This window comes from Corvus hawaiiensis, chromosome 3, assembly GCF_020740725.1.
Source record: "Corvus hawaiiensis isolate bCorHaw1 chromosome 3, bCorHaw1.pri.cur, whole genome shotgun sequence".
In the NCBI taxonomy this organism is placed as follows: Eukaryota; Metazoa; Chordata; class Aves; order Passeriformes; family Corvidae; genus Corvus; species Corvus hawaiiensis.
This window is the reverse complement of record NC_063215.1, coordinates 41,103,378-41,129,307: the sequence shown is the minus strand read 5'-3', so window position 1 is coordinate 41,129,307 and position 25,930 is coordinate 41,103,378. Positions and strand designations below refer to the sequence as shown.

Here is a 25,930-nt window from a genome sequence, read left to right as displayed (position 1 = left end):
AATCCACATTAGCTGTTAAAATTACTTACGCTACAAACAAGTGACTTTACAGAAAAGGTACTATCTAGAAATTCTTCTTGCAAAAGCAAATAGCTATGAAAGCTTGCTAGGAGATAAAAATGTCATGGGAAACAGCATATGCATATTTTGTTGGATGGTTCTTTGGAGTAAACAAAACTCATCCTCATCTCTTTACAAAGGAAACCTCAAAAAATCTTTCTGCAAATTAGTAGGTGAGCCAATTCAATGAAAAGAATGAATAAAAAAATATTTTAAATTATTAAGTGTGGTATCTCTTTAAGAACAAAAAATTATAAAAGTATTATATATTTGGAATTCTGCATCTAATTTATTTAGCAGTTTTGTGTGCGAGGAAAAACTTCCTGCATACTTGCTCAAAATATTAAATTAAGTACCTTCTATACTAACACGTTTAAAGATTATCAGATAAAGGAATAACAGAAAAGAGCCTCAATACTCACATTTGGTTTTAAGCTGCTTCTCTTGGTAACTTGTGCAGCAAAATAAAAGAAGAAATAATTATGCGTCTTCACAGAAACAAGCAGTCATGAAGTCCAAAAGAAACAGAACACTTTGCCAGAGCTATTTGAGGGTCCCATCAGAATCTGCCTGGATCAGGGAAGGCTGAGGGTCAGTTTGTTTCCCTTAGACCTCATGACATGCAAATATCTGGCTGCCTCACCACTGAATCAAATCATTCTTTGACATACTGTGTTTACAAATTGCAAATACATACAATGTAGGAGGTTGTTAAAGGAACATATTTCTGAGAGTTTTCAAAAGGAAGAAGGCATTTCTGTTAAAAAACAAAACTGTTCAGTGCAACGTAAAAAAGAAAGTAAGATGGAACACTTTTCATCCTCAGATACATACTGGTTCATGCATAATGAATTCAAAAGACCTCATATGGGCTTGTAGATCAGAAAAGAAAAAGAAGAATTGCAACTACTAAAAGTCTGATTATTGTGTACAGGAAATGGGAGGGCAGGGAAAAACCTCCTCCAGTTTAATGAAAGATGTTCAGGGATACAGCAGAACTCAGAAGTTCTGATGCTTCTTAAGCAGTTTCTGGGCTGTGACAATTTGCTGCTCTTCCAGCAGGTGGGAAGGTGTTCTCACAGGATTACCATCATCAGAGTGGCAGCAATGGACTCCTCTAGGCTCTCTCTCAGTATTTCCCTGTTCCGGCCTTTGAAACACAGCCACCTCTACCTTCTGCTTGGACCCAACTGGGGCCAGCTTTCACAGACAGGCTCCTGTATGCACAACACATTCAGAAGTCCTTACACTTTGCATAAGACTCTATGCAGACCCTTAATCAAATGCAGCTGAAAGTAAGGATTTTGTGTTCATTTAAAAAAGCAGACTGCAGTTAGGCAGAGTGGAGAAAGGATGGCTGCTTGTGGTATGAACCACGACTGACCTCCAGGCAGATTTTTCCACAACCAAGAGCCAATAGATCTGAATCACTAGGTCTATAACGTCACGTGGGGGGGAGCTGTTTTGTATCACAGATAGACGAAAGAAGGAAATGTCTGAATGGTTTAAATATGTATTACGTTATCTGAGTACTTTGGTAAAATTGCCAAATCTGGACATGTGCTGGAGGTTATCTGTGTCTAGATAGCGTCTCACAGTTAAGACAGAGCCTCTGACTACTACTGCCAAGAACTGATTATCTCTGCTTGTGGTCTTGTAAAACTTCTCCAGACACTTAATCATTACTTAAACAAGATTGATCTTTTCCCTCCTATTTTTATTTGTGTTATAAGCTTTATTTATACCAAGCACCTTTCATTTCAAGCCTGTGATTTTAGCAGATTGAGGAGAGAGAGTATGAGTTAGGTGTGAATTTGAGTCTAGAATGAGAATGGGGAATAGTTTTCTCTTGTCTTTACTTCCAGAAAGAAAAAACTGATAGCATAGTTCTTAACCAAGTACATTTTCAAGTTCATAAATCAGATCAAGACGGAAGTATTTCCCAAGCAGATCTGTTGAAAGAGCTAATGACACTTAGAAATACTTCTAATACAATATGTTCTTTCCATGAAGGATGAGAAGTTCAGACACGTCCTACAGCACATCACTTTCCTTATGCTTCAAAGACTCAAATTTGTCTCAGCAGTAGACAGGGATAATTCTGCATCAGCAGAAGAGAGGCCCAGAGAAACATATAGAACAGAATCAGGGTTTTTCCCAACAAGTACAAATTAAGTACAAATGAGGAGGTCAACAAAATTTCTGTTGTTTCTTCAGACAATCAGTTTGATGATTTATCTTGCAGCTCTCGCATTTCTTCCAGAACTTCCTGAAACATAAAGCAGGAAGCTTTATTTTAGCTGTCCCCCGATATGACCTGTCTTGACTTACCTTCCTCTTCATGTTGAGGGTTTGGGAAATTCATCAAGCAAATGGTGGTTCTCTTTAAACTACTCAAGTTACTCTTTCCAATTTAGAATATTCATTTTTTAAAAAACAAAACCTCAAAGAGATGGCACTCCTTAGCAATTCCTAAAGAAAGAACTTGTTTTCCTGACAAAATACATTTGGCATTTACTGAATATGTTCTGTTATTTGGGCTAGCGGAGAGTATCTATAATAAAGTACAATTGTTCAAAAAGTTTGGGCAGCATGGATTTGGAGGCTCAGAAAGCACTCAAAGGAGAAATACTACATGCCTTGTTCTTATATTCCTCTCTAAGCGTCCACTTTTGGCCTCTGCTGGAGACACAATACTGGGCTACACTGACCTTCAGTCTGACCCACTACAGTCACTCTTCTGTCATCTCCAAGGGTACTAAACTTCCTCTTAAACAAGAAACCCCAATCTACCCAGATTTGTAGAATTTTCCATTTTCTTGGCCTACTGTTACTTACTAGGAAAAACATTCAAGGAACAAACCCCTGCTTGAGTAGCCTTACTCGGGAGCCTACAGAGAGAACAGAACTACTGCAGTTTTATCTGAACAAGCTCTTGGATTCATGCAGACAACAAAACCCAGTGATATTATTTAGAAACCTGTGCCAAATTTTTCTAAGCAGCTGTGAAGCAAGAGTTCAAAGTTCTAACAGAGCAACAATTTGCTAATTTCCAGCAGATCTGCAAATAACCAACTACAAAAGTCATCTTTTGCCACTTAAAATGAAGGGAAGGCAAGGCTGTTGCTGAGACAGGTATTACTCTACCTATGGCTAATGCACCCATTCCCATCTGAGAGCAGCAGCAAACAAGGTTATGAAAAGAACATTTGTCAGTGCTCGTGTATAGGTACATACATGCATCTATACATGTCAGTTTATGAGTCTAAATAGAATGGGGGTGTTTAGACACTGTAAGTGAAGGCCATGAGAGGCTAACAATTAACACTTGAAACCAGAGTAAAAGTGTTCATTTGTATTCTTTGTAGTGCCTTTCATTTCCCTATATTCCAAAGGGCATTTTTGATTTGTGAACTGCACCTCTGATTTGTAAGACAGGATTACGCTTCCTCCCACATACATTCCTCCTAGGGAGAGGAAAAAACCTGTCAATTAGCAAAATTCCTTTTCTTTCTCTTTTGAAAGATACACTTCTGTATCATAAACCAAAGACTGAATTTCCAAATCAACAAAAAATACCTGGGAGAGTTTTTCCAACCACATCTCCTTGAATTCTGTTAGTAGTCAGAAGATATCTCTGAACTGCAGTGCTTCCACTATCTACTTCAAGGAATCTGTTTTTTTAATCCTTCTTATAAAATAGGCTGTAATATAGCAAGCTGAACACATGATAAATTCTGTAGTAAGTTCATAATTATACCACCATAAAACTGTATCAAACAAAAATACAGGGACACTCAGAATGGTGTGTTAAGTCTAACAGTGTGTATTACCAATTGCTGTTTGAAAGCTGCAAGATGACCAAACACTGGTGAAGTCAACAGAATGCTCTTTAAATACTTCATCATTTAATGTTATTAAAATAATTTCTTATTTGCATAAAGAATTTCATACGGCATATTATTTACAAAATAGCTCAATGTCATATAAAATTGTTTACATTCATTATAGGAACTTATTAATTATTCTGGCCAAATAACACAAAATCAACCCTATTCCCTGTATACGAACTATTTCTTCAACAAAGTTCAACAACCTGAATATTTTCCATCTTTTATTCCTCACTGTCTTTTACTGTCAGCTGTTATAACCTCCAGCCAAGGAAAGAGAAACAACTACCTTTGCTTCTGCCTTGCAACTCCGAATTGTTTCGCCTTATGGCTGATAAAAGATCAGCATTGGCATTATTGCCTTTTAAATGTGTGTAAAATTCTATTGTCTACATCACCAAAATTACCTTAACATTTGTTACTCCGTTACTGGGGTTCCATACCTGGCCTCTTCAACTTTCACTTGTTGCAATTTCAGGCTTGGGTACGTTTATGATTAAGCTCACAGGATATGTGAATTGTTGCAAAACAGAAATATTTGAATGGAGCAGAATTTGCACAGAATTTGCTCTCTTTCAGCATCAATTTTGGCAAGAAGGGGTGAATGACATTTTTCGTGAAAAGAACACTGTTTCAACTTTTATTACTCAACCTTGATGTTATGCAAACCCCTGAAATTACACACGTGAAATCAATGGGTATTACTGAAGTAATAGAACGTACATATTTCCAGTTTGAAAATTACCTTCTCTTAAAAATAAGTAAGTAGTATATTTGCCATACAAGAATTATGCCATTAATAGTGGCCAAATTCCATTTTTCACATTTTTGCACTTTCCTGAAGACATATAGTACTGCTCATGTAAAAATAACGCTGGCAAAAAACTTGAGGGAAGCAACATTTCTGTCTATGAAGTTTATGTAGAGAGATCATGAACTAAATTCTTTTCAAGAAACTCAGGATAAAGAACACTGTAAGTTCTCTCAAGAGCTGACAGAGTGTAAACAAATGCTTCTACCTGCTATGGGAACTGGACTAAGCACTCAAGAAGTCTGCTGAATGAACACCTGGCATGTACAATATGGCAAGTGTAACAGTATTTATCTGCTTCCAAAATGCCAATGCGAAAGTGTCACCTCCTCTGTCTGAATTACAAGTTTTAAACGGACAGCTATTTCAGACATCAGCAGAATCCATCAGTAGTATGAGTGTGCTGATGTTCGTGAACTTTCAGTACATTCTGAAACCCACATTAGTAGTGGGTCACTTCCCTTAAAGTGTATCAACATCCACCTGTACTCAAAATGTGTGAGTCCAGTGAACAGAAACTGAAAACCAGAGTAAAGATGGCCTTTGCTGGTATGCTATTAGGTATCAGAGTATGTTTAAAAATCAGTATTTGAAATTAAGATAGACAGGCTTATAGACACTTATACGCAATCCTTACCTCACTACAAATCCAAATCAGGGAAGTAGAACTATCAGCCTCTGTGTGTGTGGAACAAAATACACTGTTATTTGAAGAGTAATTTCTTGAGGCCTCATATGAAGATGCCAATTGAAAACCACTGATTTCATAACCAAAGTGTCCACAACTGTGTTCTGCCACATCTACATTAATGTGTGTTAAAAGTACACTGTAGTAGTAACAAAACTCCATTTGCCACCATCACCCAGCAACTGTGTTCCCTGGCTGTGATTTGCAAATTACTACAAGCCAAATTTTAAAGTTTGTCAAGCACTTTCTGTAGTCTCTTTTTTTCAGCATAAAAGAAAATAAAATCTGACTCTATCATGGAGTTGGATGCGCTGAATAATAAGTTTATTCCTCTGTTCCAGAAAACTTTCTAGGTCTGAGAACAAGATCTTTGATAGAGGTAGTGATTTCCTGGAGCTCTTTTCGAATGCTTTCTGCTCCTTCCTCCTCTTCCATGTTATCTTTTGTGTCACTGTCTCCGTGTTCAGTTTTCTTAGTCTGGCTCATCAACTGTTTCACCACTAATCCGTGGTATTTGACTAACAGCAAATGCTGATCCTGAGAGCAAAAAATGGGAACAAAACCAGGGAATGTCAATGTTACAGAGAAGGTAGACAGACCTATAATTAAAGATTTAATTTTTTAAAAAGCATTCTCCCATTCTTGGATAAAGAGAGTTAGTGATACAGAAATATATTTCCAACAAAGTATTTGACAACCTAAATTCTGAGAGATCGTCGAAGCAGCAGAAAACTGAATGTGCATCCATGCTGAAAAACAGGACAATTAACCACTGAAGCATAAAAACAATGCAGTTAGTAAACTGCACTAGTTCTGGCAGTATAAAATACAGAATTTCAGTATTTGCTCTTGAAGAGGTACATCTTTCTTTAAAGCTGCATTAGAAAAGTTTAAAAAGAAACGATGCTCTGGCTCAGAGGAAAGAGATTGTAAAAACGTTCAGTTGTAAGAATTGTAACATCCCCCAAGACAGGGCTGTCTCCATGGATAAAGGCAAAGGACTAGTAACAGATTCATTTTTAATTTTTTAAAAGAAATTTTGGTGACAGATCCCTGAAATGATAGATTTGACATACAATACAGATCAGAGGAATTGTATATTCTGTACATAAAGTAATATTTAGATATGAAACCCAACAGTGTCAGGTTTATGCAGCAGAAATAGTGTAAGGCAAAACTTTCATGTTCTGTCATAGAAAAAAGGTAATTTCCCCTTAAAAAGCTAGAAAAGGATACCTCTGGGATCTTGCCACTTAGGAAATTAATGATCTGTGGTACTGATCTTCCTGGTGCATGAAGCATACAGTGAGTTGAAAACTGAAATAACAATACTGATGTCAGGTGCAGAACAAGAGCTGGATCTTCTGTGACTTTGAGCTGTTCAATCAGAGCTTGTCTATGCTGAAACAGGACTTGCCTAAGCAACAAGAAGATATTAAACAAAAATATGATTCTATGATATAGTAGTTGACCACAGATGCTAAAAACTTACCTAACATCAATTAATTTTAATTTTCTCCTCTAATAGACCATTTATTTATATGAAATTCAAGAATAATTAAAAAGTGCTATCACTGGCATAGTTCAGATTTTGAAAGACCCTAGAGAATTTATACACTATACTGCAGACAGTAGTGAGTCAAGAAAATTAGCTAAATGTGAATTCTCCTCTCTTCCTTCTCCCATGGATTCAGGACTGCTTGACTTATTATTTTTCAGTTAAGGAGTTCGGAAGGAGGACTGCCTCTTACTTACACAGTCAGTGTGACTGCTCCCATACTAACCATTCAGATTTAGCAATATAGCTACATTTCATAGAATAAATAAAATTAAAGTACCTTTCCTTCTTTTTGTCTCCTTTTTTCACCATAATACCACAAATATCCACTGCAGAATCAAGGCACGAAAGAAAATCTTCTATACTCTATTAAAAACAATATAAATATTTAACCTGTGTTAGCAGATTATAAAAAAGTTTAACTACTGTTCACAATTAATCACACAAAAGATGACACTTGAAATAAACTATAGAAAAAAGAGAAAGTAACATGTATTTAGTAGAAATTACCTTTGTTCATCTTACAACGGTTCATATACTTAAATAATAACTCAAATTGCAATTCATTTGTCTTGGAAATGAAATTAAAAAATGAATACATGTTCTAGAATTATTTACAGATACATATTTTATTAAGAAACACCTCACTATGGCTTTTTGCGTAAAAGAATTAATAAATAACTCTCCTTGTGTCTACACTGCCATAATCTGAACGTTTAGTTTTTTTTCAAAATATCCGTAATTTTACTAGTTAAGAAATACATGGGAGAACAATCAAGAACTGTGGGAAAAAAATACAAGAAACATCAACCACTTTACACTGGAGGTTCTCCCTCAGTTTGCACTCTTCTCACCTGCCCATGAAAGGCACACTGGATTCCATCAGGCAGCAAAGAGCCAGAGGTGACTATCAGTATCAAAATGCAAGATCAGCTTTTCATCTCTGAAAATTCACAGACATGAAAACACACTCTCTCTCACTGCCTTACATGAATTCAAAAGATTCTTTTACCTTCATTCTTCATGGCAGCAGCAGTTATGTACTACACTATGTGTGCCAGCTATTTATTAGAATTGTATCAGCAGAACAGAAAATCTGAACTTGGATTCACTTTACCTTGCCATTCAGAGAAGTATGCAGTTTAGTTAAAGGACCTTTGGTATCTTCTGGCAGTTTACCTAAAATCTTGATTCTGCCCTGTATGGGACAAGAATAGAAATAATCTGTAATATTAATTATCTTTTTAGATTAGGCATATTTCAACTGAAGCAATTACTTATTGCACAAACATTACTGATCTACTTGAGACTGTTTGAAAGGAACTGTTATATCTGTACCTCACTTGTGATTGTAGAGTAATTTTCTGTTGTCATCATTGACTCAGATGCCAGGAAGTTGAAAACCAGATTTGTAATGTCTGTACACAGGGTCTTCAACAAGTGCTTGGCAAGGTTAGTCTGAGTATCATCTGTTAAAAGAAGTAAGTGATTAAAGCCACTTATTACAGGTGTCTGATTCCTGTGATATTATCATAGCACTTTCTAAACTGGAGACTCCATTAACCATGAGTAGTATGAGAAAGTTATCTGGATACTTGAAGTTAACATCCCTTGTTTGCTGTAACATTCTTGTGGAACATTCTTCAGTGAAAAATGTGAGCTTTCCATTCTGTAAGAACATTTTAATGAGTTGCTAGTATTTCAAGGGTGTATCTGTATAAGCAGTAAACTAACTAGCCCTTGCACAGTCAATTCTCCTGAACCACTGCTATTGATCAAGTCAAAAGCATGCAAAGGAAAATTCTCCAGGACAAGGAGTTAAACAGAAGAACAGGCATGTGACTTTAATACTGAAATACTGGAATTAAAAAAAAAAAAAGAAGCTACAGAATACATGTCCAAGAACAAAGGCTAATGGGAAATAATTCCATATATTCCAAAATACAGGAGTATCAGGCTGTTTTGCTAGCGTTTCCTTCTGCTAGAAGTTTTACACAGGGAAAATTCTAAAAGAAAGCTGAATACAGCAGAGAATCTTGGAAATGTCTACAGTATTTTCCTAATGCTAACTTTTCTGTCATGCCTTGCAAAGTATCCCCCTGCAAAACTAATCTACCACTTTCTCACAGACTCTCCTCAAGCAGCAGCTATGTTCAGTATCAAACCCATGAGATTTAAACAGCAGTTTCTTAGAAACAAGTGGTATTCAATTCTTTCATTAGTGGCACAGCTGACAGAATAAAGTGATCTTACTAATTTTTTCTTTTTTTTTTACCTAGACAGTGAAAAATTGGAAGGAATGCAAATAGTTGGGAAAGAAAGACAAGAACAGAGTTATCTTGACATAAGATATAACAGAATATGGATATGAAATAATGCGAATGTATTTCAATAACTGTGCAAAGTAATGGACTTCAGCGTAAGGGCAGTGTTAGGCATAGTAAACACATCACAAGTTTTTTCTTTTTAGATTTTCCTTTTTAAACTCTTGCTCCTGTCTAATCTTTAATGTAGATTCTGGAATAAATTTAACACCCTTGAAGGAGCATATTCATTTTTCAAAGTATATATTTTGTACCTGTGAAATGCTTTGTTCCCTTTTCAAATAACCGAATGTTGTTGTACAAATTTGAGAATTCCTCCTGCAAGTCCTTCATAGCCTGTCTTCTGTTAGCTCCAGAGGAAGATGTTGAAGACGTAAAAACAGAACGCACAACTTCCTGGTAAGTTTTTGTCAAAGGTCTTAGAACAGGAAAGTAGAAGGGAGAAAACATTGAGCAAAGTCTGAAACTCAACAAGGTTTTTCCAAAGATATCAACAATAGAGAAAACTACCTCATTATGTAGTAAATGACTGGGACATGAATGTTATAGAATGGCAAGATAAACAAAAAGCAAATAATGGGAATCAGAAAAAAAAACCCCACAAGGAAATTAAATTTACTTAATGGCAGATGTACTAATGTTACAGTACGTGTATAACATCCTCAGTGGGAACAAGGTGAAAGACAAAGGATTTTCAGAAGCAATACTATTCACAAACTTTCAGGGGTCTCTGAACAAATTTCTAAAGATGCAGTTACTATTGCACTCCAAGTTTATTCGAGCTTGGCTATTGCAGTCTTATTATGTTCCTGTTGCTCTGAACATACATATTCACATCCTCTCTGGTATGGAACATCTTTTAAAAGAAGTTACTCATCTTTGCATAGCTCAGTTTGCTGACATAACTTACTACCCAGTTCTCATGGGTACCAGCGGAGACACAGACACCAGGAAACATGAACATATACCAAAGACTGTCTAGAAGATGAGACTGGTGAAACCCCAGCATGGATCAGTGTAAGGGAGTGAAAATACACCCATGAAGCTGAAAATAAGCTTTCAGGACCATAGTAAACAGAAGCACATTACTGTGCCAGCACAGCTTTCTAATATGTAAGACAGGTGTAACATGGAGCTGTACAGAAAAAGAATATTGTGGTTCAGTTCTATCAACAAAGCACTTTTTTCTAATCAAGAAAAAAGACTGAAGCATAGGTTCAACTGAAGTGAATCACAGATTTTCTAACTCCAGCTGAATTACTGAAATTACCTTCTTAGATGTTCAGCAATTTCTGTAATAAGCTCTTCAGGGCAATCCTGCATGCGGGTCTTTAAAACATCCTCAATTTCCTCTTGTGACATGAAAGGGAACTCCAGCTTCTTACTCCTACCTGTAGCGGCCATGAACAACACTCACTGAGAAAACATTCCATTAAGTATTGTTGCAATTACTCTGTGGCATGAGACACTGGAAAATGTCAAAGTCTGAACACCACAGAAGAAATGCATTATCAACAGTGGAAAAAAAGGGATGATTACACATGACAGTTGAATTTTACACATATGAAAAACTGACAAAATTTCCCTTTTGATCACTTAGTAGTTTCTGTAATAGACAACTTAAGTAGTGTATGAGGATATGCATTTTTGGTGAGAGTTTTCTTCAGGCTGCTTGGCCCAGTAGTTCAGGAAACATAATGTCACTAAGACCAAATAGATTTTAAAACTGAATAGTGTTCCTACTTGAACGATTTCACAAGGTTGGTGCTTTTATTTTTTTGAACTCCATTTAGTAAGGCACACAATCATGTAACACAGTATCCTAAACTTGAGGTTACAGTATAAAATCTGAAACATGATAAATTAAACCAGACAAGGTGTTCCAGTAATAAAATCAACTTATATGCATATGATTTAGTGCATCTGTATTTCGGTTTTGCACAAAACATGAAGTTTTCCCGGGTGCTGTAGAATTCAGTTTTTACATATAAGTATGAGATCAGAATGATGACAGAGAAGCAGAAAAGGACATGTTCCAGATGCACCTTAAAACAGGCTTATTCTGCACATAAAGTAACTGAATGTACGGACACCAATGATGTTCCTCGTTGTGCCACAGTAGTAATGAACATACAAGGTTATTATAAACAAGTGAAAAGTGAGGTCAAATCAGGTTTTAAAAAGGATCTTATTTACATTTGAATGCTTTCATCTGATTTTACCTTCAGATTGTGGTTATAGCTATTTATTATAATACAGCAATACAAGCAGCAATAAGGGTAAAACAGAAAGCCTACATGAAAAAAAAAGTGATTGAACACTGTTTTACTCAGTAACTGAGCAGTGCTGAAAAATAATTCCATTTATATGTGAATTATAGTACTCTGAGAGCAGTATCAAACACAATTACTATACTGTACTTCACACTTCAAATATCATGTTTAAAAGTATTTTTCAGTCAGTATTGAAAGTCTGGACACTATGTATAAATGGAAGCACACATCTCTGGTTCTCCATCGAACGAAAGAACACAATGGCTTCATTCGCAACTACTGTTTGCTCTAAATCTAACAACGTTGGCTTTTGCTTCTTAGCAAGCCATTCATGCTCCTTGTAATAGTGAAGGTAGAGAAAATAGGGACCAATAAGAAGTGATATTAAAACTATCAAAACATTAGTTTTGACTGTATATTTTATCCCTATGAAGAAAAACTGTTTCATTGCGACGATTTGTTAATTTAGACCATTCATTTATCATACACTATGCAGCAGGTGTTACAAAATCAAGTGTAACATTCACCCCGAAGTCTAAGGCATTTCCGACATAAAAGAATAAATATAAAATAGTATTATTTCCTTGACTTATATTTCTTTTTTAAAGACTAAGCTATACTTTTCAGTGAACATGTAATGTCCATTTAATTTAAATAGCAACATCATATCCATTGACACAATTTTAACTAAACAGTATTCCTATCTTGTTTGACATTTTACCTGATTTTACCTAAACAGTGGGGGAAGAACAGACGTGTAGAAAAAAAGCAATTAGTAAAACCATGTTGAATAGATATGAATAGATAGTTCCTAAAATAAAATGACAAACCTGTGGCAGTCCCTTGTGACTCTTCATCGCTGTCAGCATCCTTTCTGCCTTTCTTCTTGGTTTTCTTAATCTTTATTTCTCTGGCATTCCCACCGCCTCCTCCTCTCACGCTTCCACTGCCCTCTGGTGGGGAATTACTTGCTTAGTACACAGGAAAGCTGTAGCACTTAAAAAGTTTACAATACCATGGTAATTTATCTGTGTTACTTGTTAATGCTGGATTGAAAACCACAACCTGATTCTAAATACAACCTAGAAAACATATTCCAGAATCTTAGGGCTTTAAGTTTCATTCTTAAGAAAAAAAAGCAACTGAGGCAAAGCTTTGTTTAAGCTAATGTCATTAATAAACATGGCCACTAATATCAAATGCACATGTAATTAAAAAAAAAAAAAAAAAAGAAGACCAGCGTCTTTCTTCAGCTAAAAACAGATGAGGTATCAGAGTTCATAACGTAATGGGGGATTTTCTGTTGGTTGAAAATAGCATCTTAGTAAGCATTTAGCATTTTTATTCAATGATGCTAAATAACTGAGCTTGTCAAAAATATTTTAGACAATGTAACTTTGTTAATTTTCAGAGAAAGAATCCTACACTATAAGCATTTATCCAAAATATTCTTGGAAGCACGCATTCAATTAACTAGAGCATGCAATCTTTTTTGACTTTTCCTAGATGACTACAGAGCAACGGGATGTTCCAGTTCTGACACACACATAACAAATTACTTTGTTCAGAAGTCCTGCAATCAATGTATTCAACTGCAGACAGAACCTCAATTTGCTATACAGTCCCTCTCCACAAGGCAAGCTGTTCTGGTCATTGTTCCCTTTTTCATAGCATCTTCTGTTATTTTTTCACTTGGAAGAAATTTAAACACCACGGTGCCTTACATGCACTATGCCTTGAGAAAGTAGGCATTTTTCCATTTAAATATGGTCCAAGATTTCAAGTAACTACATTATGTAACTACTATTGTTTAAGAAAAGGAAATACAAAGACAAGATGCTACTACTTATAAAGCTAACTGCAAAATTGGGGCTTTTCACAAGCTCATTTGAAATGTGACTGCACTACAGTTACATAAACCTGTTATGTTGGGGTGTTTTTAGGTAATGTACATTTACAGTCCATAATAAAACATTTCAGGGTAGTGCTTCCTGATGGTGTTAGCATGTTACCTGTGGATAGGAATTTGTCTAGACACGTAGTACAGGCTCAGTAGAGTCTCACTCCTCAGAGGGCTGGAAACCGAAGTCATTCTGACAGTTCAACTGAAGTTCAAGTTTCTCTACCTCAGCTATGGCCTAGAAAAATCTGCCATCTCTTCTGGCAAGAATAAATTTAATTTCCATGTCAACTCAGGCCTACTCATACTTTTTTTTTAAGAGTAGAATGTTCTATTTTGCAGATGAGTATACTGAATTAAGTCAGATGCATCTGTGCTCTAATTCTCTTACTTTCAGTAGCACAGTAACACGCTGCACGTGAGTTCAACAGATTTCTCAGCTGTGTGGTAGAAACACAAGAGCAACATAAAGTTTTTGGGACTCAAAATGCAGTCTTCAGACTGAATACTGTTTTAAAAGTCAGAAGAATTTCAAAGGGTTAAACCCCCACATTTTTATTCTTCCTTCAATTGAAATCTATTCCAAACAGTCACCATACAAATGGAGTAAGGTTTGAGATTAATTTAATCCAGGATATACCTCAAAGTAAACTGTTGTTTTGGGGTGACTTAATCTCCAAGTAACTGTTACACGTGCAAACAACAGAAAATTCTATGGCATGGTTTTCCCAGAAAAGATGTCAAGTATTCTTCAAAAAAAACCTCAAAAAATCATTCTCAATTTAGACAAAGTTATTTTGGACTCAACATCTCAAGACTAATAATAAGAAATATATTAATTTTCCTGGATCCCTGAAAATTGGAGACTAAAAGTGTTATCTATACTGTGTAATAAAACATGGCACAGAGGTCCCTGAGGTAATACTGGTTTTATTCAGTCTTATGTGATCACACTGTATAAAATAATAAATGGACACAGGATTCCTTGCTTCTAAAAAGTTACCTTGTGTTGAACTAACTCAAGAGACCTTTATGGCACTACCTCTGCATTTCTAAGTCTGAAATTAGTTCTCATGGGCATAGCTGAGATGTATCCACACCCACAGTATAAAGGTAAGTGGTTGGATTATTTCTTAAATATCTTAAGCAATGGACTGGAAGCATTTGATAGATTACAAAATATACTAACTTTATATTGAGTATGTCCAAGACAAAACAAGTTTGTTTGTTTTTTGCTTAAGCTATATATTGATGTTTTACCTGTTGCTTTCTTTCTTCGTTCATCTTTTTTGTCTTTTTTATTAGCATATGAGTTCTCTAAACAAGAAGCCTGTTTTAAATCTTCTTCAGTGATTAAATTAACAGGGTTGTTTTTGATTTCCTAAAATGAAGAACATGCACTTCATAGCAACAAGACACACATAGCAATGGAAGAAACATACAGAAACATTTTAAGCCATTTGCCATTTTCAAGTGCACTAATCAATCAACATGTTTTCCAAGTGCAACACATGAAGAGAAAAACTGTTAGTGTGACTGCGCTTTCTGAGTGCACCAGAATGTACATTAAATCACACCCATTAAATATAGAAACCTGTTGTTGTTTTGCTTTTTCTCCAGTTGAATTTCAGATGAGATGTACAGAAGTGGTAACAGCGACTAGAAAGTCACATCAGCTTTACCCCAACACTCAACGTGAACTGCATCTTGACCAATAAAAAAACCTACTGTACCTTTTCAGCTTTCTGTTGCATCAGATCAGAAAAGAGGTCAGCACAGGTGCTTAGAAATTTCTCACTGACTGCAATGGTGTCACTGAAGACTAAACCTGAAGAGCTTTTGTTTAAAGATCTCATCACTTGCTGAAGCAAAATCCCAACATCTTCCACTGACAATGAGCTGGGCAGAAGAGTCTAGGGTAAAGAAAATCAACGTACAATAATCTTGTATGTGGATAAACAGAATACAGATGTGCCATTTGACACCTGATAACTATTTAGAAAACACTGCACTTTTCAAATAAAGGTAGTAATTTAAGAGTACACACTGTTTTAAATATTCTAGCATCACAAATCAACATTGCTCTAGAAATATGTGTTACCTCTGGGCAAATGCATGGCAACTTCTTCAAACTGAAGCTCAACAGCTACAGACCAAACACATTATACATATGTGTAGTTTCAATAAAGTATCATTTGACACAAAAATAAGAAAAAATAAATAAATCCAGCAACAACTGAAAGGATTGCTTACTGCTACATCTATCCAGTTTCCAGAGCTGATGGCTTCCTCCACAGAGGCTTCAACTTGATCCACAATTTCTTGACCAACACAAGCTGCTCGCAGAAATAAGAGTTGTGCGGACTTGTATCTTTTTTTAATGTAGCCTGCTGGGTCAGGGATGCCAAGTCTATACAATGCATCAAATTCTATAAAATAGTTAGATGTCTGTTAAAATTTAGCTCCTTCATATACAGACAAGATCTTATGTGATGACTTTATGTTGAAAGCAGGAAATGAAGAGTTACACATAGTTTTTATACAAGTAAATGCAGCCTTAAGCTAATGCTGACCTAAAACTTAGCTCAGTACAAGCTACATCTAAATGTTGTTAATAGAAGTATGAAAATTAAATCATGGACATGACTTTGGTCTGAATTTAGAAAACTGTTTTTTTTCAGATTCTTATACCATTAAGTTTATATTTGCAGTCATACCTTTCCAAAGTATTCTAATATAGCACAAACAATATTTACAATACATGCAGTGTCCAAGTGCTTTGTTTTCAACTATTTAGCCGTTCTAGTGTGGAAAACATTCAACGACTGACACATACTCCATCAGTCAAGCAGTATTACAGGAACACTTAATACTATCACTGTAAGTTATGGCAAACCTTTCCAATCTCCAAGAGCAACTGCTACTTAGGGACTGACCCCTTGGGACCATAAGGGTACATTCCTTTCTTTATTCAGATCCACATTTTCCCACAGGTCGTGGTGCTTTAAAACACCATCATCCAGCATCAGCTTGAAGTTAGATAGAATTGTTTGGATTCAAATCAGGACACTAGTGCTACTCACTCCAGTTCTACAAACACCATTGTGGAAAAAAATTCTTCCTGAGTACTGCACGTTTGGACTATTAGCAGCCAAAGTCTGGTTGTAATCAGGACATCCAGCCTGAAACTCCAGCCACGATGATCTGAAAACTCTACAATGAGCAGGCTAATAAATGTTTTCAGAGCAGTAATAGAAGTAGCATTTGTAACCCGTTTTCGAGGAGTAGCAACTGTTTAGCAGTACGGCTCCCTCCGCTGAGATACAGCTCATTGTGATACAGTAACACACATCATTATGATCAAGACGGTCTTTTAGCAAAGGACTATCAGCCACTGTATTGATTTCCACTTATCCTTATGAGGCTTCACTCTAAGCACTAACTAGATTAAGATAAGACCAATTACCTAAACTAGTTTTAGAAAGCTATTTTATCTGTAAGAATATAGATTAATTACCTAAGTAACCATTCTGCTTGAAAAAGGAATCCACCCAGTTGTTCTGTGTCCTGGAATAGATGTCTGGAACAAACACAGCCTTATCCTGTCTCCCACCAACCACGGTGCCTTTCAGACGACCAGCGTTAACAAGTTCTTCTAGCAAAGCTACAAGAGGAAAATACATGAAGAGACATTTCCTAAGTCAGTATATCCATTAATCAAAAGATAGTAATTATTTTCCCTGGTTTGTTTCTTTCTTCCACCAATTCGTGCTTCTAGTGAAACAGTGCCGAGCTCTATCAATTATTTTTAACATTTACGAGAATTTCTTCAGGAAAGCTCTGGAAATCAAACAATGTTTCCAAAGAGTGAGCCAAAAGGGCAGGATCAAAATGTTTTTTATTGAACATATATCTGGCCAGTTTTAGCTTGTAATTTAAAAATGCAGACATAGAAGAATCTTTCTCTAGCCAGAAGAGTAGAATATATTAGCATTTTATTAAAAATTTTCTCTTTGAATTCACCTCTTGCATGTCAACCAAGATGGAAAAAAGAGAGATCTGAACACACTAAAATTACATGAAAAGTCATTATCTAAATTGCATAACACATTTGTCAATAATAACCTTTGAGAATGTACAAATACTGCTGACAAAGAACATATTGGTAACTGGTAGTACCAAAGTACTAAGCACTTCTCAGTGCTAAGTAAGATTTTTAAAATCCATTAAAGTTGCACAGGAATATCTGATTTGCCTCCTATGTTCTGCTTCTGCCTTTTTGTCATACAAGAGATGTATTTAAAAAAATCAATGACATCAACTGCCAACTCTGCTGAATTCTAGAGCTTTGCCAGATGGCTATTTTTACACTCAGTTTATGTTCTTTTCTATTTCATTAAAAGACAGATTTTACTCTGGAACAAAACATTAAATGGTATCACATAGCAAGTCCTCTTCCTCATTAAATATGAGCAGCAGCCAACACTACAACGTGCTTAGTACAACACACAGAGGTTTAGCTCACTTATGCAGGAAAGTTTACCTGAAAACCCCATTCCAGAAGAAACAGTGCATATTAAATCATGATAGTTTTTGTCAGATATGCCCATAGTGAAGATGAGCCTCTATAAGCTAGCAGCTATTGAACACAACTGCCACTAGCAAAGCTGAACAATACTTACACTGAAAAAATGCAGAAGAAAGAGAAACTGATTTAAACAAGATAGATCTTTATGAAATTTAAGACAAGAGCCAGAAATCATTTTCTGCCATGGTTCAGTTACACTGAATAAAATGGAGCTTATAAGACCAATTCTGGAAATAAAATTAGATTTTTATACTTCCTAATATTTTAGTTACCATAGAAAATAGAGTCAGTGTGCCTATTCCTCTTAAGCAATTGTCATAAAATATAGATTGGTTCTCTGTTAAAATTTAAACTTGTTTTATTCAAAGTTTTTAGGAAAAAGAATTAGACTTCACTACAGCTCCACAAAATTGGCTGAAAATCTATTAATGGACCAAAGTCTTTAGGGAATGAAGATGTCAAAAGAAAAGAAGTAAAATGAAGGTATCAATTAAATTCTGTATTTAGCAAGTGTCAGTTCTAAAACTCCAGGGCAAAGGAGTACTCTCAGAGATTTCACAGACCCTGCTACAATTATATCTGGACAGTATTTTGTTTTAAAACAACAGGACCTCTGTAGAACGACCATAAAGTCACACTTATTTTTAAAGGTGACCAAGTAGTCTGTAGTGTCCTATTAGGTCTCTGTCACAGTCTGGCAAAGACGGTAAGTGTCCCTCTATGCCTGTCCCACACCAGTAACATAATGCTTAGAAATGAAGAACATCTGCGATTTCATTATGCTTTGTAATGAGTGTTTTAAGTGAAAGAGTTTCTCATTTCTAAAACTACTTTTTATCATGACTTTATGCAAGCTTAAGATAAATAGCAGCACATCTATGAGACAAAACCAAAGAATAATGTTTATCCTGTCTAAACCCAAGTGTTGATTAAATAATTAGCTGTTTGTAAATGATACAAATATTACACTGAACTTACATTTTTTTTCTGGAAGAGACAGAAAACTGACAAAGACCACTTTTAAACACATTGCTAATAGTGACAAACATAAAAAGCAAAAACATAACATCGTTAAAAGGCACTTTTCAAGTTTCCATCATTTCTGAAATTGAAATGGCATCTCAGCAAAAGGACACAATAATATCAAATGTGGTCTGGCAGTAAACAAAAAGATAAAAAGCTCTTTGAAACTTAAGAAACTGCAGAGGTAATGAGAAACAGTAAGAAAAACTAAAGAAAAAGATGAACAAACTCACTAAAGACCCCCATGAAAGTACTAGAAATACATATTGTGATGATCACTGGTGTTAGGAAAACAGCTGAACTTCAATTCACATTAATACGGTACACGATCAAAGCATGATGATGTACTTGAAGGACTTATCTGAAATAGACTGTCACCAAATACTGAAATTTGCTGGGTATTGAGACATTACTATAATGCAATTGAACAGACTTTCCCTTTAATCTATGAATACCTGGATGGCATATTAAAAAAAAAAAAAAATGGAATTTTAAATTTATTACGTGGAAGCAGAATGTTTATATGATTTTATTTAAGTACTAAGATTTTAATTTTTAGAATAAGCTTGTGGCAGAGAACCAGAGAGTAAGCAGAGAGATACCTCAGTGGAGCTAAAGTGAGCAATGCCCTGAAGGCAAAAAGACCCAATCAAACAAGAGAAGCGTTAAGGTTCATGAGTAGACATAGAAAACTACTAAAGGATTTTAAAGACCAGCAGCACTTGGTCAGCCAGCATAGAAGACTAACGATGCTTGAAGCAGCATTTTAGAGAGATAGGAGAGGGCACACAAAGCGACAAACAAGTAGTGCTTAAAGATTGCAGCAGCTGAATAGGGAATCTTTATGCATTTCTATTTAGAAAAGGAACTGTGGAAAATAAAAACAAAGAGTTTAAGGATATGTTTTATCCCTCAGCATATGAAGTCATTTAACTAAGAGTATAACAAAAGCTTTGCCTCCATTATCACAGAAAAAGTCAGTAAATAAAATCCTGAGCAGTTAATGCCATTTGGCTACATAAAATCTGTTCCCTTTTGTGTGCTTCACTGATAAAACTGCTAGTAGCTAAAGGCAAATAATGAAAGAGATGAATAAATAAGTACTGTACTTCTTGCATCATTCTGCCCCCAGAGGCATCTTGTCAACAAATGTTTTCATTGCTTTGGATGGAGAGAACATCCCTTCAGACAAAGGGTTTAATACTTTCTACGCTAAAGAAAAACACACTGTTCTGTATTTCAGAATTAAGGCTACATACCAAAACCCTTCTCTGAAAGCATACTTCTAGCAATGAAAAATGGATTTCCTAACAAACACACGAAATATTCTGAATGAAACTCACAGTAAAGTAAGTGCTCTTGAAATCCATACCGAGTGATCAAGCTACTTACAGGTGTAGGCCTTGGAAAAAAAGAAAAAACAAAACAATATAAATTAATGACATGAAAGTCATGTGGAGAATCCAGAAATAAGAGAGGTTACTCTAGATTAACAAAATTATGTAGCATCTTAGCCTCAAGGTGCTACACTAATGTTTAAAATAGCTTACGAAGTTTTAATTTTGAATTACTGTGAAGTTGTAAGACAAAGCTATGATAATTAATTGTAAGAAAACTTCTGCTCTGCTAAGTTTTTCTACAAGGTGACACAGAAATTTACTGATTTAATAAGAAAAACTTGTCTATATTCACATGTAGCAACCTCATCAAGAAGTAACCGACTAGGGAGCAGTGGAATGACAAGAGGATAGATATTCTACAAGTGAAAGAACTACAGATTGTCATTTTCTTCAGCCAAAACACTAAAGTACTTTGCATACTGTATATTGTTATACGTCCCTCGTTCTCATTTCAAAAGGGGGTCCCCATTTCTAACAAGTGAGTCTAACATAACTGAGTATTGGTCCCAGGAACTGAACTACAGTTAGGGGAATATATCCATAGGTTTTTATTTTCTTTTCTTTTTCCATCACAAGTGAATCTGGCCCATAAAGACCTATAGCAAAAATATTTTAATGTGTGGTTGCAGCCATTGCAATTTACCGAGTAATTGCAGTGAAGAGCCCACGAATGCGTGCTCGATGGCGGGACACAAAGGCTTCTGTAAAAATCACCCCACGGTTTTCCTGGTCTAGTTGTCCATGAATAATTCTGCCCAAACGCCTGGATAATGCCTGTAAATAGACGAATTGAGCTTTTCTAAGCATGCCTTCTTCCATAACATATATGGGTATCTAACAACAGAGAACTTGGCAGAAAACAGAAGTATAGTTTTCATTGTGCATCTGCAAACCAAGATATAACATTAGCACCGATTTTGTACAAAACAGTGACTTACAGCCATGGATGCTGTAAAGATAAAGAAAGAAGGTGGTCACAACCAATTCTGCATTTGCCAGGTTGGTGGCTTTCATCACCTGTAACAGGAAGTCTCCTGGAAGGTCGTATGCCTTGCAGAGTTCCGATATTGTCACCTGCCCAGATTCCTGTAGTTTATCATTTATTTCTTCTGCTAATTGATCCAGATAACTCCTTTTGTAAAAACAAGAAAAAGACAAGACACCACATTAAGTGTGACATTCAAAGTCAACCTCAAGATCACATACTGAATAACTGATCTATTTTAATATACATCTTTCTGTTGCATCTTTGCAAAAATAAACTGAAAGTTATTTTAAATGAATAAAGGAGAACAGTGTAAGTGAAAATGGGTGTTGTTTTTTTTAAAAAAGCCTGTGAACCAGGTAGCTAGTACTAAGATGGGCCATTTATCTACTTGTATGAAAATTTTAAGAAAGAGAAAAGACCAAGCCAATGAAAATTAGAAAATGGCTTGAGCAAGCAAGACAGGTCTTAAGAATTTCAAGAGAGCCAGGAAATTCATGTTCTTTGACAAGACCAGATCCTGAAGCTTGATCAATCAAAAGGACAACCCCATAAGAGTATTACTCCAGTGGTTGTTAGTGTGCTGAAAACCATGAGATAACTAGCTCAAACATCTTAGGCTTGTGAGGTAAAACAAGAGGTGAAAAGGTTTGTCAGTGGCTGAGGCAGACAGCAAAGCCAGAGAGCAAAGGAGATCTGGCTGCTGTACACAAAGACACTGGGTAAGAAATGAAGGCCCTTGAATGTAGGACAGTGAACACAAATGTTCAGTAAGGCCTTTACACCATGGATTCACTGGATGCTTTGCTGAGATAGGCTTCACTTGCCTAAAGTAGCTCTGATCACCACCAAATCAGCCAAGAAAAAAGTATTTCACTTCAGAAGCAACAAAGGTTGGACACTACATTTAGTCTGCATTTTAAAAAATAAATACAGCATGAATTATACATATTGCTCCTGAAGGTACTCACTCGTTTATAAGCTGTCCCAGAACAAGCTGAATACCTTTTTCAGATTTGACTATGTCATTAGCTCTGTTTTCAATGTGTAGAAGGTCCACATTTATTACCTAAAAAAAACACCTCTTATCAGAACTTTAAATTGAAAATCATTCTCAAACATTGACATGTTACTTACACATTCCTATACCTTGAGGAAAGATACTTTTACTTTTTTCTACTATTGCATACACACACACTTATCTGTGTTTTGGAATAAAGCAGCAATGCTTTAGGGAAAAAAACTCTCTTTGCAACTGTGGCAAGGTTAAAAGAAATCTATATAATAAAAAAAAAATCAGAAAGTGATAAAAAAATACCAGAAAATAGAAAACTGCTTTTCATGAAGGTTTTCTGTTTCCAAGTAATTTTGCTCAAGCCTGAAGGGAAAATTAGCTGCAAAGGAATACTACTGGAGGACAAAGACTAGTGGAGACAAGAGAATAATGAAGGAAGAGGGAAGATCCAAAGAGGCATGCAAAGCTAATTATGCATGCTCCTGCAGCTTTAAATTTAAATGGGTAACATATTTCTTTTCTGTCTGCCCTCCTTAGTTTACAAAGAAAGAGTTCATAAACAAAAACTGTATATATCAATGGCGATTTCAGAAGTCCTAGATTATCACTAAGCAGAGAGTTTTCAACAAAGCAATAAATTGATGCATTAAGTAATCTGCAGTACCCTGACATGAACTACCAGATCTTCATAAATTTGTTCTGTTTTAAAAAAATAACTTAGCTGGAATATAACTAATGAACTGCATACTCACAATACAAATGGTGAAGAAAATAGAGAAGTATAAAGTTTTTATTACTAAAGTTACCTGTTGTAAGTCGACAATGTTAACTCGACCTTCAAGAAAAGTTAAAATACACTTTTAGTACATGAAACATATTTGAACAGATTTAGAATATAGTACAGCTCATTGTGCACACAATATTTAATTACTTTTTCTGTAGACCAATTAAACTAGTCCATGAGTACCCAGAGATTGTTAAAACTTTCTACCTTTGCATGATGCTACTAACAAAAAACCCAGCAAATTTTATTTTAGTTCAAGCTGTCCCACTGGTATGATAAACAATGGCATAACACAAACTGAGGCATACCTGTGGTAACAGAGAGAAAATGGCTAATCTGTATGAACGTAATAAGAAGTTAATTTTTCTAAACTTATGATATTGTGAAACTCATCCTTAAGTATAACTCAAAGTACAATACACTGCCTGCTCATTAAAGCCATCAACAAAAAGCTGTCTGAAGAGTACTTGCTTCCTTATATATCTAAGTCACATCTTCCAATACAGGTGGCTCTTTACATGGGTAAAATAAAACACCTGTCAACGATAATTTGCAAATATTATTATTACTAATGGTGTGAAAGGAAAATGACCTTGAAATTCCAAGACAAGCCCAAACATCTGGGCCAGGTACTTAACTATATTAAAATGCCAAATTTCTTTAATAAGGATTTTTATACAACTTTTATGTCAGAAATTCTGCATGTGTGAAAATAAACCAAGTAACATATCTTGATATGCTTACCTAAAAGCTTGACACAGATCTGAAGTGAAAATAAAATAGCAGTAGATGAATTATTGTGTAGATGAAGCAAATGGAAGCAAGCTTTTTCTGAAAGATTAAGGGTACTGAAAACTTTCAATTTCTTTCTGTAGCCTTTAAAATTAACTTCCAAATACAAAGGAAGAAGGAAAATGCCACACTTACCACCACAAACATGAAGCTCATCGTGGATCTCCTTAGTAATCTGTGCTGGAGTGACATACTCCTTGCCATCAAGCGTGTGCACTACTTCCAGCTGCTTTTCTGCTATCAGCTTTGTGACAATTTCTATACAGTTCCGTTCTGACAATCTATCAACAGCAGAAGGAGCCAGCAGTTATTCTAAGGAAGTACGTGCTAAAATTACCTTTAAATTGATGTTTCAAATATGCTAAACATAGGAAGTACAATGAAGATTACTTGCGGTTCTTTGCGAATATACTTTTTCAGACAAAGAAACTAAAGTCTGTATCCTGCTTATCACCCACCAAATCATCCATATGGCTTCACTTAGGTGAGTCATCTCTCCAAAACTTTTACTCTCCTCCTGAGCAGTTGTCAGCCCTGTCAGTCGTAAGAACGCACCTGCTGGTGAATTTAGGAACGCCTGTACTTACAGAATCCGTGTCTTTGATACTTCTGTGCGTTTTTATTTTACTTTTGCGCATTTCGGATTTATTTTTAACAACAGCAAATTCTGGGCAACTACCTCAATTGGTCAAGCAGACATAAAGGAAGAAACCGAGCTCTGGTGCCGTGACGATTTGAGCAACTCGAACTTAGGTGTGACTACACACTCAGTCGGTTTCGTGGGCCTGTCCGCGCTCTGGGGTCCCAGATGGGCCCGCGGGGTTCCCGGCACTGACACAGGGACCTGCGGAGGGGCCGTACCTGGCTGGGCCCCGCGGGGAGCCCGGGCCGGGGCCGCGGGGGGAGGCCGGCGCGGGGAAGGGGAGCGGCAGGCAGGCTCGGTGGCGGGGCCGGCGCCGCCCTGCTCACCTGTGGGCCACCTCGGCGAACTGCGCCCGCTGGAAATCGGCCGCCAGCCGCCGGATCTCCTCCCAGGCCGCCGCCATCGCGCCGCGACACGTCAGCCCCGGGAGGGCGGCGGCGGGCAGAGAGCGGGGCCGGCCTCCGCCCGCAGCGCCGCCCCGCGGCACGGAGGCGCCGCTGCGCGGGCTCGGTCACTGAAAACAAACAAACGGAACAAAAGCCAACTACGGAAAAAGGAACAAAAAGCGGTTTCCGCACTCGGGCCTGGCTCCAGCAGCTGGATCCCGGCGGGGCGGGCACGGGAGCAGCTCTCCTGTGCTGTCAGCGGAGGCGCGGCTGGGCGGGGGCGGGTGCCCCGCGCCCCAGGATGCGGCAGCGCCGGCCCGAGAGCGGCTGCTCCGGGGCTGTGGCAGCTGGGCCTGGGGTGAGCCGTGCTTTGAGCGTGAGCCGCGCTAAGAGCTGCCGCTACCGAAACCTGAAATGACATTTAGAGTACGAGTAGGGTGTGAGACCAATAGTGCTGCCATATAATGGGACCGCTATTACGCAGTGAGGGGCAAGCTGAATTTATTTAGTTGTCCAGTGGTGAGCTGCACAGATTTAAAGGCCTTTTTGGCACTTACCTGAAGCTGACTCGTCTGTGGCAATGGCAGAGAGCAGTGCACAGGGAGTGCTCCCGCCCCGGGGCGAGCAGCGGGAGCCTCAGCCACCAGTGCACCTCGCAGGCGGGACAGCAGCACGGCGCTGCGAGCTGCCCAGCACCGCGAGGGTGGGCCGTGCTGCTGAGGCTCTCTCCTTGGCCTGCCAGATTTCTTGCTCCTTCCTGCACAGCCGGTGTTTTCACTGACCCTGACTGTCACTCTGTGACTCTGCCTT

General features: G+C 37.0%; 2 protein-coding genes across 3 annotated transcripts in view; both read right to left on the bottom strand.

The window, feature by feature from the left end:
• The window catches only part of FHL5 (four and a half LIM domains 5), a 29,921-nt gene extending 24,438 nt beyond the window's left edge, over nucleotides 1-5,483 (bottom strand). For both annotated transcript variants that reach the window (XM_048296831.1, XM_048296830.1), the window contains exons 1-2: nucleotides 5,399-5,483; nucleotides 483-2,329 (exon numbers count right to left, since the gene is read on the bottom strand). The gene's annotated coding sequence lies outside the window, so the exon portion shown is untranslated. The remainder of the gene's footprint in view (nucleotides 1-482; nucleotides 2,330-5,398) is intronic.
• Nucleotides 3,864-25,177, bottom strand: UFL1 (UFM1 specific ligase 1). Its single transcript, XM_048296829.1, has 19 exons — nucleotides 25,061-25,177; nucleotides 24,227-24,372; nucleotides 23,322-23,350; nucleotides 22,472-22,569; nucleotides 21,533-21,647; nucleotides 21,159-21,289; nucleotides 20,459-20,517; nucleotides 17,022-17,168; nucleotides 15,758-15,933; nucleotides 15,238-15,417; nucleotides 14,765-14,885; nucleotides 12,435-12,557; nucleotides 10,602-10,722; nucleotides 9,586-9,749; nucleotides 8,346-8,476; nucleotides 8,125-8,205; nucleotides 7,288-7,373; nucleotides 6,686-6,866; nucleotides 3,864-5,986 (listed from the first exon to the last, which is right to left on the bottom strand). Exons 1-19 carry the CDS (start codon nucleotides 25,135-25,137, stop codon nucleotides 5,774-5,776), a joined length of 2,379 nt encoding a protein of 792 aa, XP_048152786.1. The 5' UTR covers nucleotides 25,138-25,177; the 3' UTR covers nucleotides 3,864-5,773.
• Between the last annotated feature and the right edge of the window lie 753 nt (nucleotides 25,178-25,930).

Excerpts from the sequence above, each read along its gene's own strand:
- UFL1 (XM_048296829.1), bottom strand. The coding sequence starts at position 25,137 with ATGGCGGCGGCCTGGGAGGAGATCCGGCGGCTGGCGGCCGATTTCCAG. Across the intron at positions 15,934-17,021 it reads CAAGCAGAATGGTTACTTAG|AATTTGATGCATTGTATAGA; the intron begins GTAATTAATCTA and ends ACTATTTTATAG. Across the intron at positions 6,867-7,287 it reads GGAGACAAAAAGAAGGAAAG|GCAAGTCCTGTTTCAGCATA; the intron begins GTACTTTAATTT and ends CTTGTTGCTTAG.